Source organism: Pelobates fuscus, chromosome 11 (genome assembly GCF_036172605.1).
Source record: "Pelobates fuscus isolate aPelFus1 chromosome 11, aPelFus1.pri, whole genome shotgun sequence".
NCBI lineage: Eukaryota > Metazoa > Chordata > Amphibia > Anura > Pelobatidae > Pelobates > Pelobates fuscus.
In genome coordinates, this window is record NC_086327.1 from 110,598,828 (window position 1) to 110,618,828 (window position 20,001).

Genomic DNA, 20,001 nt, shown 5'->3' on the forward strand with positions numbered 1-20,001 from the left:
CGCTACAGGAGATAAGTTGTATAACCCTCAGGACATAGTAAACGAACTAGCGAAATACTACGCATCATTGTACCAATTAGAAAATGACCCCGACACGTACCAACCGTCAGAAGACGAAATAGTCCGTTTCCTGAACAAAGCTCCCCTAGTTAGTTTAACACAAGCACAATGCACCCAGCTGGAGAGACCCTTCACAGAGGACGAAGTGGAAACTGCAATAAAATCCCTACCCAAACACAAAGCCCCAGGACCGGACGGTATGTCCAACTATTACTATATCAAGCTAGCCAAACAACTAATCACACCTCTCACCAAACTATTTAATTACATAAAAGAGGCAGGAACCATGCCCTCAGAAATGCTAGAAGCCCATATAGTGACACTGCCCAAACCAAACAAACCCCCTACACACTGCGCAAATCTACGTCCAATCTCACTCCTGAACGCAGACACTAAACTATATGCCAAACTCATTGCTTCCAGACTCAAGCCTATCCTCCCAGACCTCGTATCGGAGGAGCAAGCAGGGTTTGTCCAGGGCCGGCAGGTAGGGGACAACACCAGGCATTTCTTGAACCTGATAGACTGGGCGAACACCTCACACCAGGCAGGCCTTTTATTAGCGCTCGATGCCGAGAAGGCTTTCGACCGGCTACACTGGGGGTATATGTTGCTCACACTAGCCAAAATGGGTTTCCCTCCAGCTTTCAGATCGAGTATTATGGCACTATACCAAAACCCTTCGGCAAAGGTGTTTAGCACAGGTTTCATTTCTGAAAGATTTACCATACGAAATGGCACTAGACAAGGCTGCCCCCTATCCCCTCTCATCTTTATTCTCTGTTTAGAACCGCTCATAAGGACGATAAAACAGGACCCCACCATAAAAGGGTTGAGCACACCGGGGGGCACCAAAAAGTTAGCTTTGTTTGCAGATGACATACTCCTATTCATTACAAATCCAGAGTCCTCCTTGCCTTCACTTATAAGAACGCTGGTAAGATATGGACAAATCTCATACTATAAAAATAATATCACCAAAACGCAAGCCTTGCCGATTAATTTGCCAAACATGGTGTTAGAAAAGATAAAACCGCAACACCCCTTTGACTGGCGCACAAGGTCTCTACAATACTTAGGCGTCAAGCTGGCTAAATCCCTCCAGACAATGACTAAAGAGAACCACTACCCTCTGATCAATAAGGTTAAAGACACACTTGAAAAATGGGACAGCTTAGATACCTCCTGGCTAGGCCGAATCAATCTAGTCAAAATGATGACACTGCCGCACATCCTGTACCTGTTCAGAACCTTGCCCATTTCCCTCCCAACTTCATTGCTTAAACTTTTCCAAAGCACAGTAAATGCACACATCTGGAAGAGAAAGCCTCCAAGGGTAGCTAAAGGATGCTTGGGAATTTCTCATGGGAAAGGTGGGCTAGGTATGCCTGACATCAATGCATATTACAAGGCATCCTTCTTGGCACAGGGAATAAGACTCCTCAGGAATCACGACTCCTCACATAACCCACTTTGGTTGTCATTAGAAAATGCATGTCTCGAAACGCAGGATACCACTCATTATCTGTGGACATGTTCCATGCCTCCAAAATCTCCGAGCCCGACCATACGGTGCTCGATCAACATGCTTAAAGCGTGGAAAACCTGGAGCCCGCTAGTGCTGGATCCAACACAACTTTTTAGGAAAGCGCCAATCGTAGCATTAGCAGCCTACTCTCCGGGTTTACAAATGGGTAACTGGTTGAATAAAGGTGCAAGACGAGTGGGGGATTTAATGTCGGGCAACGATGTAAAACAATTCGCTGACTTGCAGAGGGAGTTTGGATTAGTCTCTAGAGATATGTTTCTATACCTAAGGGTTAAAAACATACTGCTAACCCGTGGCAGGCTCACGGAGGTTGGGAACAAGTCACCAATACTCCAACCACACCAACTATCCTTGAATAAATTGGCGAAACCGCTCTCTATTTGTTATAACGCAATCATCACACATAATACACCAGGAAAACTGCATTACATGACAAAATGGGAAACGGACATAGGTCGCCAAATCTCTCCAGAGGACTGGCAATTAGCATTGAAATACACTAAACAGGCGTCGAGCAGTCTCTCGCTATGGGAGGCCTACAATAAAATAATTATGAGGTGGTATCTGGTGCCACAGAGGTTAGCGACTATGTACTCCGGAGTCGCGAACCGATGCTGGAGATGTGAATTAGTCACGGGCACCATGCTCCACATGTTTTGGGCATGCCCACTGCTTAATGACTTTTGGAAGCAAATTCAAACCCTGATCTCAAGCAGGACTGGTACAAACTTCCCTCTGCAACCTGACATCTACCTACTGCATGTTATACCCAATATAGACGTACACCCTCACAAAAAAGTGATTTTAAATATCTTGACGGTGGCCAAAGTAGCTCTAGCAGGCAACTGGAAGAGCAAGCAGACTCCTCAGATAGAAACTATACTTGCTAAAATGGAGAGTATTAGTGCACATGAGAGGATGTCCAGCAAGATGAGAGGTAGCCTGGAAAAATACGACCAGGAATGGGCATGTTGGGCAGCTACTTAGTAACTAAAAGAAATTGGAACTAAAAACTTAAGGGACCAAGACGTTGGGTTGATGAGATGTTATTGATGCTAGACTGTGGAGTGAATCCAGGGAACTCCCTTCCCCCATCCCTTTTCTTTTCTGTACCCTATTCCCCACTTAGTTAGAAAATTTTAACATAAAATGTTTCAAAGTTATATGCATCACATCCGATGTCGCCTGTTAACGCTCTACTATTCTGTTAAGCCGCAGAGGAAAAATCGATGTTACTTATTAATGATGCTTGTGCAGATGCAATGTAAACCGTTCACCATGATATGTGTTGCATATGTTACTCAACAATATTCAATAAAAATGATAAATGAGAAAAAGATTAATATCCACCTTAATGTCTCCACTAGCACAACGTTTTAATATTATCAAAATAGAGCTACTTACCATTTGTACCCTCAGGGTACTATAGTGTCAGGAAAACTGATTTGTTTTCCTGACACTATCGTGATCCTTTAAATTTAGCATTATTTCTGAAACCATCAAAGTGACTAAATGTTTAATTTGTGTCCTATTTTTAAAATTTGCCTTGAATTTACGATTTGTCTTGCAAAAATGGCTCATTGAATATAATCCATCATTAAATTTTTATTCCCAATGCCACCGTGGGCCTTATCTTTTTCTTCATGAATACTTCATTTTGTTGTTTCCACAGAAACAGGATGTCGGAAGGGGACAGCATCGGAGAGTCAGTTCATGGCAAGCCCTCTGTTGTGTTTCGGTTCTTTTCAAGACTCGGACAGGTATGTCTTTGCACATACAAATCTATTCACTAAAATGTGACTTGTCAGGAATTCAAAGTGAATGTCAGATTCTAGGGCAAAAAAAGTGGAAAATGTTTTCTTTGTTTTCCGTTTGGTTTACAGCCAAAACCAGTGTATTAAGCACCTTGAGTTTTCTCAAAGTTCCAAGTCCATAGTGAAAAGGCTTTGGTTTCTTTGCAGCTGTTTAGATTGCCCATTCAGCTAATAAGTGACAGCAGAACAGTTGAATGACCTACTCATAATGAAGCAGACAGTTCAAGTTATAATACAAGATTAATTCTATTAAAAAGTTCAGGGGGCGGGGCGGGGCCGGACCTCCGAGCTGGACGGTCGCAGAAAAGAGGAGCTCCTGCACCATATAACTAAAGCTGATCACAAACCATGTATTTTAATGGAAAAACAGACCAACAGCAACAGCGCCCAATGCAGAAGGACTGCTGGAAGCAGGGAGAGGCTGGCTCTCCGGGCTTCAGTCCCCTGGCGCAGAGGCTTTTGGTGTCCCAATAAAGGCCTTCTCCAGCGGTGAGTGGGGCGGACGGCCGCTGCCCCACTATCCTGCATTACAGCATCCAGCCTAGAGCACAGACCCGGCCCAGTTCCCCCCCTCCCTATGGACCGGGGGGGGGGGGTGATCCCAGTCCTCACCCTAAAGGCCTGATCGAGATACAGCGGACCAAACCGCTGCACCCAAAATGGCGGCCGCCATGTGCGCAAGAGAGAAGAGGAGGATCAGCACCCTCCCTGTGCCGACGGCTGACACCGTGGCTCAAGCCCCCAGACACTGCCACGCAAGGGATCGAGATCCCTACTATCTGCCCCAGCAGCCATCCAAACCAACAACGACAGCGGCTGCAAGGACCGAGCAGGGTGCCCCAGCACGAAGCTGGACATCCCACTCCCTTTTTGTCCAGCCTGCTACCAAGCGACCACACGCAGACAGCACTAAGCCTCCCACCACGGCTGACCCAGGCCCTCGGAGGACCAAGCACACCACAAAGCAGCTGCAGCCCCTGAGACGCCAGCGTGCAACCCACAGAGCAGCAGGGCTGGACAGCGGTCAGATGCCTGCTCCCCCACTACATAGAACGAGCAGAACTGGTGTCGGTCGGCAGTGGGACTCCCCCTCCGAGAACTTTCTCAGGACCACCAAGATGGCGGCTCCCCGCGTAGACAGAACGGATAGCCCGGACTAGCTGTGATAACAGCAACAACAGTATTACAGCGACTGATGATAATATTAAAAAGACTGATGATAGTACTAAAGCGACAAATGTTAGTATTAAAGCGACTGATGAGAGCAGTAAAGCGACTGACAATAGTATTAAAGCGACCGTTAATAGTCTGAAAGCGACTAACAGAAATCTAGCATGAACACCATTTACAATGCCTATGCCCTAACATGTCTATACAGCTACCAAAGTCATAACTTGCGACATCTGTAGAACTAGTATAGACATTGACCAAGCCTCATTACAGTACAAACCTACTGTGAAAAGCTGAACTTAAGCTGAATATAACATAAAAATTGTGCCTGTTAATCTCTGGTCCCGCATGTTTAGCGTGGAAAATGCCTGGGGATTGCCTTCGGGGCACCTCATGCCTACTTGTAATATCTATGCGCACTACCAAAATAAAGAATAAAAAAAAAATAGTTTTTCTGAGACTTGTGAAATCTGCAGTAGAACTATAACTCCCATAAACCATTGTTGTGCACCCTAATGGCATTAAAATCAGTTTTATTGGATATGGCAGGTTAGGAAGGACGGACAGAAAGGGAGCTGTACACAGGTGTAGGCACAGGAATGAAGGTGGTCAGACAGAGGAAACTGCCAAGACGCAGACTGCAGCAAAATGTTTGTTTATTGGGGAAAACTACATGTAATTATTTCTGATGAAAACTATAAAACGTGTGTTAGTGCCTAGACGGTCCCTTTAACAAACATCCTGATCAAGGCTTAAACCAAGGGTAGGTAGGCTACATTCGGCACACCAGATTTTGCAGATTTCATGTCTACTGATGCTTTAACAACATTATAGCTGTATGAGCATTAGGGAGATGTAGTCCATGACATCTGGAGAGGCAACGGGTTGTCTACCCCTGGCTTCAACAATGATGAGCTCCAGAGTGTTGGATCATAAAACAAAACCGAGCCTAGCATGTGTCCAATTATTTTATTTATTTAATTTTTGGATGTGAAACAAGTAACATCTTGTATGAAATGGAAAGGTTTCAGCTTGTGATATGTGCTCATGAACTTGCTCTCATGCAGTTAAGTAAGCCATATTACCTTGATTTAACCACGTCTTGCGTGTGCATGTTTTGTCTGTAAATTATGATTTTGTTTGCCAAAAAAAGGATTGTCTCTCTCTTGCCTAGAACATTTAATTATTACTGACTTGATGTGCTATAGGAATTTGAGAGAGAATTTTAGAGGAGTTCAAGTTAACTGGGGAAGGCTTACACATACGTTTGTTTAGTTTAAAATCATAATTTTGTACATTCTGTTTGATTGTTAGATGCTGCATGTTTTATTTGTTTTATCACTGTCCTGAAAGGTTGTTTTGATTTAAAGAACGTTTTAAATCGCTAGTCAGGAAGTCTCCATTTTTGATAGTAGTTAATCTTTAATATTTGCATCCAGATGAAGAATGTGTATTTAGTATAATAATCTGTCAGATTAGTAAAACCGCTATATCGCAACTGATTTTAGTTCGATATGTTAATTGCTCCTATTTGGAGAATTACGTAAATTGCATTATTTAACTAATTTATGCTTATTATGTATTTCAAATTGTAGTCACTCCGTACAGTCTAAAAAGGAATATTTGCTTATTTCAACCCATTTTATTTCTTTTAAGCAACTGTATAAAAATGCAATGTTGTGCAGTAACAATGACTAATATATATTATTGCTCAAGGCACCATAATCTAAAAAAAAAAAAAAAGGTGAAATACAAACTGTTTGCCAACGTGATATTTGATTCGGGCTACCAGGTCTTGCATTTCTATGTTGCATTTTGCACGCATACCTGCTTTACACATGGGTATATATTCCAAAACTGGAAATGCCTATATAAATAGGTAAAAATCTTTTATGTCCTGCTGCCATTTTGCTCTTCAAGGGAGGGAATAAAGAACTTCAAGCTATATGTACAAAGATCCCAAGGTTTGTAAGCTGCTCCTGTTTCATTTTCATTTTACTGCTTACTCTTCCCTCCTCACACTTAGTGTTTCACTTCACTTCAATGTTGAAGCCTAGCACTTAACCTGTTAACTCTATTACAGCATGCTTTGCCATCCTGCGACAGGCTTAAATGCCATTCGGGTGGCACAGCACGCCCCTTGCGTTTTAGCCCTACCCATGCTGAATATTGCACTCGGGGTTCTTGACTGGCAACCCAGGCAGTCCAGCTGCAGCCAATCGAGGTGATCTGCAGTCCTTGCAGTCAACATTGGCTGAGACATTCTCTGCCCTCTCTTCTCCTGGCTTTGATTTGATATAGGGGAGGCAGAAAGAACATTGCCTGTGATCAGTCTGATTATGGTACTATTCATATATATATTTTTTAAGGCACTGTATTGGTGATCAGTGTATTCAGATGACTCTCTAATCAAGCTGGGATTTTTTTGAGGATTATTTTCATTAAAAAACAAACAAAAAAAATGTTTTGTACTGATCGCAGCTGTTTGATTTGTGATCAGTAATTTTATTAAAATTTTTGGGTTGGGAGTTTTTTTTTTTTGTGTGGGTGGAAGTGGGAATTGGGGGATGGATGTGGGTAGAGTGTATTAGTCAGGTAGACAAATAAATTAAATTATCCTCTTGGTTAAATATAATTCGTCCCCCTAAAATGGCACGCTACTATACAACGGATGAGACGTTCGCCATTCTGGCAGTCTGTGATACTGACACTCTCTCTCACAGTGACATTATGACAACCTCTGACATTGAGCTCCTGAGTTAGTCCTCTAGTGATGGTGCCCCACCACCATCTACAAGAAGGCACTTAGGGCCGGTGGAAGCCTGAGTACCCCCAAACCTGACTGTCCAAGAAATAACACTATTCACGGCTACACTTGGCATCATAGAAACTGTAGATTCTTGTGAGCCAATGAATTACTTTGGCCTCTTTATGTCGGACAACATGGTCGAAGAGCCAAGTATCAAGTCCTATTGGCACAAGCACCTCATCCCGGCTACCTGTCTTTTCCCAGGGCTTTTGAAGAAGGATTGCTATGAGCACATGCTGCTATTCCTCCATTTTACCCATTACGTACTGTGATCTCCTAGAAAAGACCTATTGTTTGACAGGCTTTACAAAAATTGTCCCCTTAGCCAACTCCAGTCTGACTAATTTTCCCAAAATTATATCCCAGACCAAAACATTTGTATAGACGAATCCCTGATGAAATTTAAAGGTAGAGTGCTTTTCGCAAAATATATCTCGTCAAAGCGGTCACAATGCGACATCATATTTTAAATATCATGGAAATCCACTACTGGTTAATGCATGGGCATTTCTGATTTATCAAGGGAAGGATAGCCTTCTTAACCCACCAGGATGCCCTTATTCTGTGGGCACAAATGGCCAGATTGAGTGTGCACTGATCCTTCCCTTGTTAAATAAGGGTTATAAGCTATGACAACCTCTGACATTGAGCCCCCAAGTGAGTCCTCTAGTGACGGTGCCCCACCACCATCTACAAGTAGGCACTTAGGACACCCATTGCCAGAGGATACTAGAGTAATTTATTTAAAATGTTATTTTGTTTTGAAACCCTAGCTTGAGGTGCATACAGAGGTTTTCCCAAACTGACAAGTGGCAGAAGGAGTACTGGCTTCTTTTCAGCTATGCCAGGATGAGGTGCTGGCCTTTCAGCTCACAGATAAGAAAGATGTATACAGTGCCAGTAAAATGTCTGAGGAAGAACTGAGCAGCTGGAAAAAAACGAAATGCATTGTAGACTACAATATGGGGGGAGTAGACTTGGCTGATCACTGTATAGAGCCTTATCTAGTGAAAACATAGGACCTGGTACAAAAAAATTGCAATTGCAATCTAAGCCAGATTGCAATTCTCGATTCATATTTGCTGTAAAGAAAAGCAGCCATAGATAAGCCATACACCTTTCTTAAATTTATGTTGAAACCTTTGTCCGACTATTTTATTTACCCAGTCCCCCAAACCTTCCTCTTTGGAATCCAAAGATGTCCAAAGACTTAGTGGTGAGCACTTTCCTTCCTGAATGCCCCACCACCCTGTAAAAAGTCACCCAAGAGTTTTGTGTTTTCTACAAGAAAGGAGTCGAGAGGACTCCAGTTATTACTGCCCTTCCTGTCCATCTCTACCTGCCCTCAGTATAACAGACTGTTTCAAAGACTACCATACAGAGCAGGACTATGGAATCGCTCTGTATGGGACATGGTCAGTTTGTTTGACTTTTCGGGATTTCTGATCTCACCTTGTCCTGATTACTCTTTCTAGCTGCCTGTACCGACTTATTGGCTTGTTTCACCCTGCTGTCCAGGCTTGCTATTTACGCAAACAAGGACTGTAGTGTTTGGTTGCTTAGAGTTTCAGTCTGACCAAACATGAAACCTTGGACGAAAATGTGTTTGTAACACACAGACAATATTGTGACTCTGTGGTTGAAAGTGAAAGCTGCATTTGCATCTTTACCTTCCAAGGAAAAAGCAACATTTATCTCCAAACCCTACAACAGCACAGATAATTATTAATGATCTGTCTGAATGCAGGAATATCATTTAAAATATTCTTGCTTAAAGGGGGACACTGTAGTCACTATAACCTTTTCATCTCTTTGAATTGGCTATAGTACCTGGAGTCCCCAGGCACTGTTCTATTCAGTGTTATACCATGTTTGAGCGGTTTAACACTTAAATACAGGTCCTTTGGCCACCCACAGTCTGGCTCATTCTGGAGGTGTGACTAAGACAGAGATTACTCACTTCCTTGTAGTTATACCCGTCATACCGTTAGTTGGAGCTCTGATAGGCTAAAAGCAGTTAGCTGGCGCTCTTAGCCAATCACAGATGCCCATTGCTGCTTGGGCTAATACTTCCTCATTCAAGACACTGTAGTGTAGCTAGTTTAATGAGATGAAGCAGCTACAGTGTCCCTTTAGCCCCTTAAAGGATGTCTATATTGCCAGGAAAACAAACTAGTTTTCCTGGCACTAATAGGGTCTTTTGGTCCCCCCCACTCTCAGGGTCCCCCTCCCGCTGGGCTGAAAGGGTTAAAACCCCTTCAGCCACTTGGCTTTCTCCAGCGCTGGGCTCCCTCGGCGCTGGGAAACTCTCCTCCTCCTGCAGATGTCAGATCCGAATGTGCATGCGCGGCAAGAGCCGCGCGCGCATTCAAACCGCCCAAATTAAAGCATTACTCAATGCTTTCCTATGGACGTCCAGCGTCTTATCACTGTGATTTTCACAGTGAGAAGCGCGGAAGCGCCTCTAGCGGCTGTCAGTGAGACAGCCACTAGAGGCTGGATTAACCCTCAGTGATACATAGCAGTTTCTCTGAAACTGCTATGTTTTCAGCGGCAGGGTTAACACTAGAGGGACCTGGCACCCAGACCACTTCATTAAGCTGTAGTGGTCTGGGTGCCTATAGTGGTCCCTTATGGACGGCGGGCATTCTTTGCCGTCCTTAAGGTGGCGGTCCTAAGCGCAGGAGGGCAGCATAGAACATCCCCGCCAGCGGTCGAAATCCTGGGGAATGTCTGAGAGCCCAGGCAGTCCCCCTCTAGCAGATTCGACCCTCCCTGGTCACGTGATCGCATGCTCCTCGTGATCACATGGCCGGAAAAGCTTTCTGCAGCTCTGCCTGGAATATTAGGCAGACCCCACTATGCCTGCTAAAAAGTTCTAAAACCGTTTATTATTTCAATGAAAATTACTTAAATTCTTTTTTAATTGGCTTGCACCTCTAGGTATATATATTCAATAAATACATTTTAAGAAAAATAAGATTAAAAAAATTAAAACAAAATATACATGTGTAATTTCGTTTGAACTATATAGATGGATAAATATCAAAATACACAGAATGACATTACAAAAGAGTCAAATATAAGGTTTGCATTTCAGTTTTGTTACATTGAAATTTGCGAGATTGGTTATGTTGCCTTAATATACTGAAGTATACCTGGTGGTGCAAGATCTAACTCATTGGCTGAGTGCGATCAGCTGACACTCAGCCAATCAGAGAGCCATGCACTGCAGGGCTTTGGCTCAGGAGAGCTAACAAAAACTCTTAGCAGTAGCTTCCAGCTCTCACTTACACCTGCAGAGAGGCAGGTGAGCGGCACCCAGTGGACCCCAAGTTTTAAAACTGCTGTATAATAATAAAAAGTCCCAACATGGTACATGCCGTTTTCAGTGCACAGTAAATTTCTGGTAACATGCCACTTAAAAGATTTATTATAAATCTCTAAATTAAGTGAATTGTACACTTAGAGCAAGATGCAAAACCTTTTCATAAGAATTTGGAGACAAAGAGAATTTCTGCTAAATGTGATTTACCATACAAAATAAGCAGCTTATATGGAATATGATACCTACTTGCCTCAAGGTTGATCTCTTTGAAATGTAGTCCTAATCTGACTCCTGTGGTGTATGCTAAGTGGCAGAGAGTTTTGAGGTCAAACATTTGAGAAAGAGAGTTTATTTTATGCACTTAAAACCACTGCACATTATTAATGATCCTTTTGAATTTTTTTCTAGGTTTATCAGTCCTGGCTAGACAAATCTACCCCTTATACATCTGTGCGATGGGTGATGACTCTTGGGCTAAGTTTACTATATATGATAAGGGTGTATATACTACAGGTAATTTTTTTTTTTTTGTGTGCTGTTAACTAACTTATAAGTTGTAGGTGCAGTTTCCTTCATCATAGTGTAGTTTTTTTCCAACATGTTGGTGTTTAAAAAAGGTAAATTATACTATGTATGAACTATAAACATTTATATCCTGGCATTTAGAAAAAAATCCATCAAACGATGTAGAGAAATTACTGGTGGCCTTAAAATAATGTTCCTTTGCAATGAAATCAGATAAATATGGTATTAGCTTAAAGTGAAAGTAATTATGGGGGTAAGGGGTTATTAAGATGCTGTGATCAGGAAAGTGATGCAAATAGACCAATCACCAAAGATTATACCTGCGTCTGTCCCACGGGGACTGGCCATGTTGCAGCACTTTTCTGGTTACGGTACTTTGATAAATCTCACATGTTGTGTTTCAGGAACCAGGAACACAACAAGTACAAAATGTGCAGTCTGATATTAGCATTGTGCAAAACTCGTCCTGACTTTTTTGCATGGTGCTAGATACTTGATTGCTGCAGAAAAGATAGCCTGCACCTTAGATACAAAACTCTTTTTTTTTTTTTTTTTTTTTTTTCACAAGGAAGTGGTTAGCACCTAGAAGGCAATGTACTGGTTAACGAGCATATCCCGTAAATGCCAGACCAGCTTTTTCTCAGACATGCAAATGAGAAGAGCAGCAGGCATTTATGGGATCTGTATAGCAATATCAGAAAGCTCAAATCTAGGCTGCACATCTCATGCACCCAACTCCAAGATATCCCCAAGGACTTGTTCCTTTACATAAGCAGCTTTACATTAGCAGCATCAATATTAAATGAGAGCCACAGTGGTTAAGACTCTGCAGATATTGTTTTATTTCTTTAAAGTTTCTGTTAATCAATAGTACAGATATTTTCCATCCCTGTGTAGGACTGAATTTTATATTCTTTTACACACTTTTTTTTATTCATTTTTATTGTTTTTAATGCCATTTTCTTGCTCACCATTTGATTTGACAAGGTATTTGTGTAGCCTGTCTTAAATTGCATATGTTTAGATTACATTGATTGATTTTCACCCACCGTACTATTGCCAGTCAGATACAGTAGTTTTGTTGCATTACTCAAACTATTTTTCTAGACTGTATGCATGTTCTTTATTGTTGATTTAGCTATTCATGTATTTGAGGTACCGTATGTCACGACGGCTGAAGTTTTATTTTTGAAAACTGCGTTAATTCTTTTAATAAATATATCTTTCTTTCCTTATAAATATATTCAAGATTAGCGGTCACTTGTTCACAAGTTCCCAATTGATACTTTTTATTTCTGAACTGGCAAGGCATTTAAATGAAATCCTGCAGCGCTGTGCATGCATCACCTGAACACTAATGAAAGAATGCAATTCCTGGCATCTTTCGTTAGATGCCAAGGTGTGCTTGAGGCATCATGGGTCGGCAAAATCGGCTCTAAACATGGAACTGCTGCAAAGTGATATTTTTTATTATTGCCTTCACTGTATTGTTCATTTTCAGCAACAAAAGTACAATTCTTAGAGGGACACTGTAGTCACCAGAACAACTACAGCTTAACTTAGTTATTCCGGTGTCTGTAACCTGCAGGCTTTTCAATGTAAAGACTGCCTTTTCAGAGAAAAAGACAGTGTTAACATTGCTGCCTAGTAACACCTCTACTGGCAGTCACTCTGTGAATAAATAAATGTAGTACTGATAACTCACCCCTTGGGAGATCATAGTCGGACTAGATAGTAACTGAGAAGGATATGACACACCGGCTCGACCAAAATAAAATCAAACAGGCTGAGGGGCTGTGTCTCTGAGGGGCTGTGTCTCTGAGGGGCTGTGTCTCTGAGGGGCTGTGTCTCTGAGGGGCTGTGTCTCTGAGGGGCTGTGTCTCTGAGGGGCTGTGTCTCTGAGGGGCTGTAACCTGCACGAGCCATGGACAACAGGCTTAAACAAGCAACGAGTATCCCTACTTATTTGCTAGCCTTTTGGGATGTTAATCCATTATCTGATGCACATACGTGAGTAGAAAAAATAAGTGAAGTGAAAAAACACTAACTGAACATGCGTTTCACCCACTACGTCCGGATCATCGTGAGGTGAAATGCGCATAGTGTGTGTTCTTTCACTTATTTTTCTCTACTTCCTTATGTGTATCAGATATTGGTGTATTTACTTATTTTTAGTATATTTACATATTTTTTATTTTTTTTTTGTATTTTTTATATAGATCTCATATAGAAGGGCTCAAACTCATTGGTTGAGTGGACAAGGGAATTAGACTCTAGGAACTCTTTTTTTTTTTTTTCTTTCTTATGACAATGCTAGAAACTTACTATACAGAGATCCTGTGTCTAGAGCTGACCACTCTCCAACCAGGATATTCTGTTTTATGGAGTTTTCTCCAGGGATGTGAGATGTTCTCCTGTGGACTCATCTTATAATATAGGCTATAAGCACTCACAACCATGGGAAACCACAAAGAAGAGATGCAGAAAAGTGGGTTTTGTAGAATGAATCCAATTTATTAAAGTTCTAAAAATGTAAATTCCATTTGGGAAACAATAAGGCACCCCGGAGAGGTAAAAAAAAAGTGTAGTTTTCACATCCAACTATGTGGCTATTGAATATTATCTCCACCTTTCCTGGTACGTAACTCAGCCTGAGAAGCGTTTCACACAAACAGTGCTTCCTCCAGTCGAGCTGAGCTTTATTTGCACACAGCCTGAATATATATCAAGTTCTTCATGGTTGACTGCTGTTGAAAACCAGATTCGCATATGAAATGAGGCAGATTGTGATTGCACAATAATGGTATAATTGATTTCTAGGTGTGCACATAAAACAGAATCTCATTATAAGCATATCACATGGTCAAATAACAATCACTTTGCAATAAAAGGCAATATAACATTTAAAAATGCAATGTATGTTAGTAAAACAAACCCATATATCAGGGATAAGATGTCCATATCACTTAAAGATCATGTGGCGGATCTGGCATCAGTCTCTGGGGTTGCCCGAACCCATATTGAGTTCTCACAAACAAATCTGTATCCCCCTATTAACTTAGAACACGGACCACCCCTGGCTGTTAACCGCAGTTAAGGAATACTTGAGTGTTTTCCCTGGACCATTTTGTCTGCCGAACGCAGGCAGCGGTATTTGGTCATCGAGTACGTGGAACTAATTTCGGCTACACATTCTTGCGAACCCCGGTCAAAATGGTACTGCTGCATGTATACTTTCCCGAACAACTACACAAACCACAAGACTGGCTACAGCCCTGGATTCTCTGGAACTCTTTTGGAGCATCACCTCGTGGCCGGCCAGTGAAATCTTCTCCCGAATAGCGATCTTGTCCAACCGAACCAATCTGAGCCCTTTTCGGATATGTTGTGCATTCAGATTCAGGCTATTCAGGGATATAAGAATTGTGGGGTTCCTGTACGGTTTTATTATGTTTTTTGGGTGTTTTATAAAAAGTATATATTTTATGTAACTGAGAAATAATTAAAGGGACACTATAGTCACCCAGACCATTTCAGCTCAATTAAGTGGTCTGGGTGCAATGTGCAGGTTTTAACCCTTCAGATGCAAACATAGCAGTTTCAGAGAAACTGCTATGTTTACGTTGCAGGGTTAAGACAGCCTCTAGTGGCTGTCTTCCGGACAGCCACTAGAGGCGCATCTGCGACGCTGCAGGCATTTTATGCCTCCATCACGCAGAGCGTCCACAGGAAAGCATTGAAAATGCTTTCCTATTGACAGCTTGAATGCACTTGCCGCGCATGCGCATTCGGCTCCACTGGGGTCGGCAGAGGGAGCTGCTGTCAGCGGAGGAGAGGTCACCAGCGCCGAGCGCTGGAATAAGGTAAGCTGCTGAAGGGGTTTTAATCCCTTCAGCGCCACGAGAGGGGGACCCTGAGGGTGGGTGCACCCTCAGGGCACTATAGTGTCAGGAACACCGATTTGTTTTCCTGACACTATAGTGATCATTTAAGGTATCTAAAATTCCCAGCCCAATTCTCTCTCAGACCAAGTGCATCTTGAGAAAATTGCCTGTAAACTTGTTCTGGAGACCCCATACTATGGGGCTTTGCATAAAAAGCCGTGTGTAGGCTAATAAAAATCTGTAGACTCCCAGAACTGTGTGTTGTCCAGTTACTGAGGGAGTGGGCTATATCTACTAACAAGCGCTTCTCTTCCAGCTCCAGATGATCCAAGCGGAGATATTCAGTCTCAGCATTGCAGCTCAGCTACAGATCAAACTAAAATAATACATATACCTGCTCTATATGGAAAAAAAATACACCAATATAAAAGTTCATGACTCCACCTAGAACCGGCACAAAAGCAAACATATTTAATCTAAAGAAATCAAGTGAAATTGGCAACACTACTCATGTAAAAACCAAATATTGAATTAAAATAAATATAATGAACATTTTGAAAAACAGCCCTATTTATACAAAAACAAATGCGCTGTGGATACAGACACAACTCCTAAAGAGAGAAGTCTTAACACAAACAGCATTTATTTATATGAAGGGCAGCAGTATTCATGTACAAAGCAACAGGTAAAGTGTGTGTATGATCCCTATTCACATAAGGGGCAATAAAAAAATAAATGTCAGTGCAAGTGAAGTGATATAAGTACATAAACCTATTAATAGAAAAGGGACCGCAATCTCCATGTAGGAAAAAAAAAAGGGAAAATTTTACACAAAAATTACATAACACAAAATCGGCATTAAGGAATCTAATTTAAAAAAGTCCAACACCTATCCTATTGACCTAGCCTGTTTGGAAACGCTTCCCCCTCCAATTTATCCTAAGTTTGTCTATTCTTGTAAAACTTGTATGTTTAGGGTTGCTATTGTGGAAATGTTGGAAATGTAAAGGGACACTGAGTCTGGAGCCCATTTCTAACCATTATTGTGCAACCACAATCTGCCTCATTATGTATGCAAATCAGGTTTGCAACAGCAGCCACTGATAAAGGATTTAATGATGTATATTCAGGCTGGGTGCAAAGCAAGCACATCTCGATTGATGGAAAAATGATTGGTGCGAAACACGTCTCGGGCCAAGTTATTTAATTGGCCAGTTATTTATTAACTCATAAATATTTTTTGTTCCCAATTAAAATATATATATATTTTTTTTTCACAGGGTTGGTACATAGTGACGTATGCCTTGGGTATATACCATCTAAATCTCTTCATAGCATTCTTATCTCCGAAGGTAGATCCATCCTTAATGGAAGACTCAGGTATGACCACACTGTTTTGTGTCATAGATTGGAATACTTTCCTCCCCCCCCCCCCCCCCAGAGTTAAACATATATCCGTTTGGGGCCTCTTTTCATGTAACCTTATCTTTAGCGTCTAATGAAGTTTTGTGACGTAGTCTATTGTACCAGCATTCTCCACCACCATTCGCTTAGATATTGGTACAGCATCTAAATTGCATCCACTACAGCCTTCACCTTTATAAAATGTACATGTGACCTTTTATAAAATGTCGGGGTTTCTAAAGTTTTTGACTAAATGTGTTCATTAAAAAAAGATTATGGGAAAACCTACATGTATAGCTATAGGCAATTAATAACTCAGCTAAGTGTTCCATTTTCTACATTACGGCTTATGCTGGTTTACAGAACAGTTCTACACGTCATTTAATTAATTCACTTACTGCTGAGTGACGAGATAGTTACTCCGCAGCAGAAGGGGCTTATGGGAAACCTACATTTTACACTGAAGGCAATGTTAGAGCTAGTATTAGGTGCTAAAGCTCAGCGTTTTTCTGGTCCCTAAACCACCTACAGATTTACAACATTTCGAACTGTTTTGTGTATTTTAATGTATGTGTTTTAGTTGCACTTTTTCAGTATTCCACTGAGATTTTAAGAGTATATCATGACATATTTTGTTGTATTGGTACAGATGAGGGGCCATCATTACCCACTAAGCAAAATGAAGAATTTCGCCCTTTTATTAGAAGATTACCGGAGTTTAAATTTTGGTAAGTAAATCACATATGTAGTCATATTCGAAAATTATTTTGAAATGAGATTTCTCATATCTGTTTCTGTTGTGGAGTCAAGATTAGACCACAAACTCCACCTCCAGTGGCATCAATAGCCCTGTCTGGAATAAGAGTTCTGGGATGGCTAATGCCAATATTGTGCATATTTGAAGTCTGTCACCAGCACATACAGCATATTCCACAAAAGCTGGATTACTGCAGGTTATCAATCACCAGTTTTGAGTTTCTGTCTTAATGTATTTCGCTAGCAAAGGATGCATTTTAGTTTTACGTTGAAGGTGTTAATGACCTACCATAAATCTGCTTTTCCTTTTGCTTTTAAGGCACTCTGCTACTAAAGGTATCGTCGTTGCCATGGGATGCACTTTCTTTGAAGCTTTCAACGTGCCCGTATTTTGGCCCATTCTTGTCATGTATTTTATTATGCTTTTCTGTATCACCATGAAGAGACAAATCAAGGTGAGGAACGTACACTTGTACACTTGACAGGGCTGTTCTTAATGGTACGATGTTAAATGACAGACGGAGGCAGCTCCGATCTATTTGTCATCATAAAACCCAAGAAATAAGGAGAGTGCATTTCTGAGCCTCCAGCACTGAAAACATTAGGGTGATGTTCTATACTACAGAGATTTTAAAAGGCAGCAATGCTTATTTTCAAATTTCCTATATTGTAAATTAGTCCCTTGATCTATAGCTTGAACTATTTAACCCCTTAAGGACGCAAGACGGTTCAGGACCGTCATCGGCATTTTTCCCTTGCCGACCGACGACGGTCCTGAACCGTCCTAAATTTAAAATGTACTTACCCGATCGCCGTCGTTCCCCCGGCGGCGATCGGCGTTGCTCCCGTTGTGGGGTGACTGCCTGCAGCCCAGACAGTCTCCCCATGGCGGATTAGGACCCCTGGGGCCATGTGATCGCCCAACAGGGCGACCACATGGTCACAATAGGTGTCCTAGTCTCTGCCTGCAGGGGGACTGTCTGGGCTGACAGGCAGTCTCCCTGCAACTGTAAAATCATAAAAAAATTTAAAGTGAAAGTTAATAAAAAAAATATTATTATATATGTGTGTGTGTGTATATATATATATATATATATATATATATATATATATATATATATGATATATATAGACATATATTATACCTATATAATATGTCTATATATCATATATATATAATGTCATGCTAAGTGTATTTTTATATTAATATGTACATATATTAATATAAAAACACACTTATAATTAATTTACACACGTGTATATATATAATATATATAATAACTATATATATATATTGTAAATAGATGGTGTCACTTGTGCAGAGGTCAGGGGAAAGACCGGTGGACAAGTGTCACGGTGCCCTGTAATAACTCTCCCAGAAGGGGATAACCCTTAAATGTAAATAAATAGAAAAAGAAGAAGAGACTGAAGAGAGTCCCTGGGGTGGAGAGTTATAATGAAAATGGGGAGTCCCTACCTTTAATAATCCTAAGGGGAGGAAAACAAACAAGAGGAGAAGAATAGGACAGGTAGAACAAGGGTAAGGGGTAATACCAACAGACAAGGGACAAATAATGTCACAGGTCCTCCTTAAAATGGGAGGTTGCCTGGTTATGTCCTCAGCTAGATGGGATACCCTTAACCCTAGTAGAGGGAACTGGACTGGTAGGTAGAGCTTGTAACGAGTGGAGGAGCAATAAAGGGAAAGATCCCTTACCCGGGGACACGCACAAGGTCCCAATGTAAACCTTAACAGGACTACTGAATGGAGAGGACTGACCCAAAAACCTCGGCACTATATGAGAACCACTAGTGCCTACTGTGACCAGAGTCCCTAAAGCTCCCCCAGACCAAAGCCCTTGCAATGCAGAGCAGCGAGAGACCTCTAAAGGGGGACACACAAATCCCAATTTAAGCAGAAAATGCTAAGTGAAGAGGTCAGAACCTAAGTACCTCGGCACTATAGGAGCAGCCAGTGCCTACTAAAACCCGCAGCCCTGCCGACCAAAACCCTTGCAGTGCAGAGCAGCGAGAGACCTCTAAGGGGGGACACACAGATCCCAAATAAACTTAAGCAAAAACCGCTAAGTAAGGAGGTCAGAACCTAAGTACCTCGGCACTATAGGAGCAGCCAGTGCCTACTGAGACCAGAAACCCTGCCTGTCCAAATAGCTAAAAATAAATTTAAATAAATTAAATTAAATCCATAAGTGCTACCAAAAAGTGTAAAATTAAATTAAATTAAATTATAAAGTCTAGCTCAACGCGCGTTTCGGCGTGTCAGCACGCCGTCGTCAGGAGCAGTGGAGCAGTGCTGACACGCCGAAACGCGCGTTGAGCTAGACTTTATAATTTAATTTAATTTATTTACACTTTTTGGTAGCACTTATGGATTTAATTTAATTTATTTAAATGTATTTTTAGCTATTTGGACAGGCAGGGTTTCTGGTCTCAGTAGGCACTGGCTGCTCCTATAGTGCCGAGGTACTTAGGTTCTGACCTCCTTACTTAGCGGTTTTTGCTTAAGTTTATTTGGGATCTGTGTGCCCCCCTTAGAGGTCTCTCGCTGCTCTGCACTGCAAGGGTTTTGGTCGGCAGGGCTGCGGGTTTTAGTAGGCACTGGCTGCTCCTATAGTGCCGAGGTACTTAGGTTCTGACCTCTTCACTTAGCATTTTCTGCTTAAATTGGGATTTGTGTGTCC

General features: G+C 41.6%; 1 protein-coding gene across 1 annotated transcript in view; it reads left to right on the forward strand.

The window, feature by feature from the left end:
• Positions 1-20,001, forward strand: part of RER1 (retention in endoplasmic reticulum sorting receptor 1) — a 37,481-nt gene that overhangs the window by 13,372 nt on the left and 4,108 nt on the right. Inside the window, exons 2-6 of the mRNA XM_063435905.1 lie at positions 3,282-3,369; positions 11,139-11,243; positions 16,420-16,519; positions 17,193-17,271; positions 17,619-17,754. Of these exons, the coding sequence (XP_063291975.1) occupies positions 3,289-3,369; positions 11,139-11,243; positions 16,420-16,519; positions 17,193-17,271; positions 17,619-17,754 (501 nt within the window). The 5' untranslated portion in view covers positions 3,282-3,288. The remainder of the gene's footprint in view (positions 1-3,281; positions 3,370-11,138; positions 11,244-16,419; positions 16,520-17,192; positions 17,272-17,618; positions 17,755-20,001) is intronic.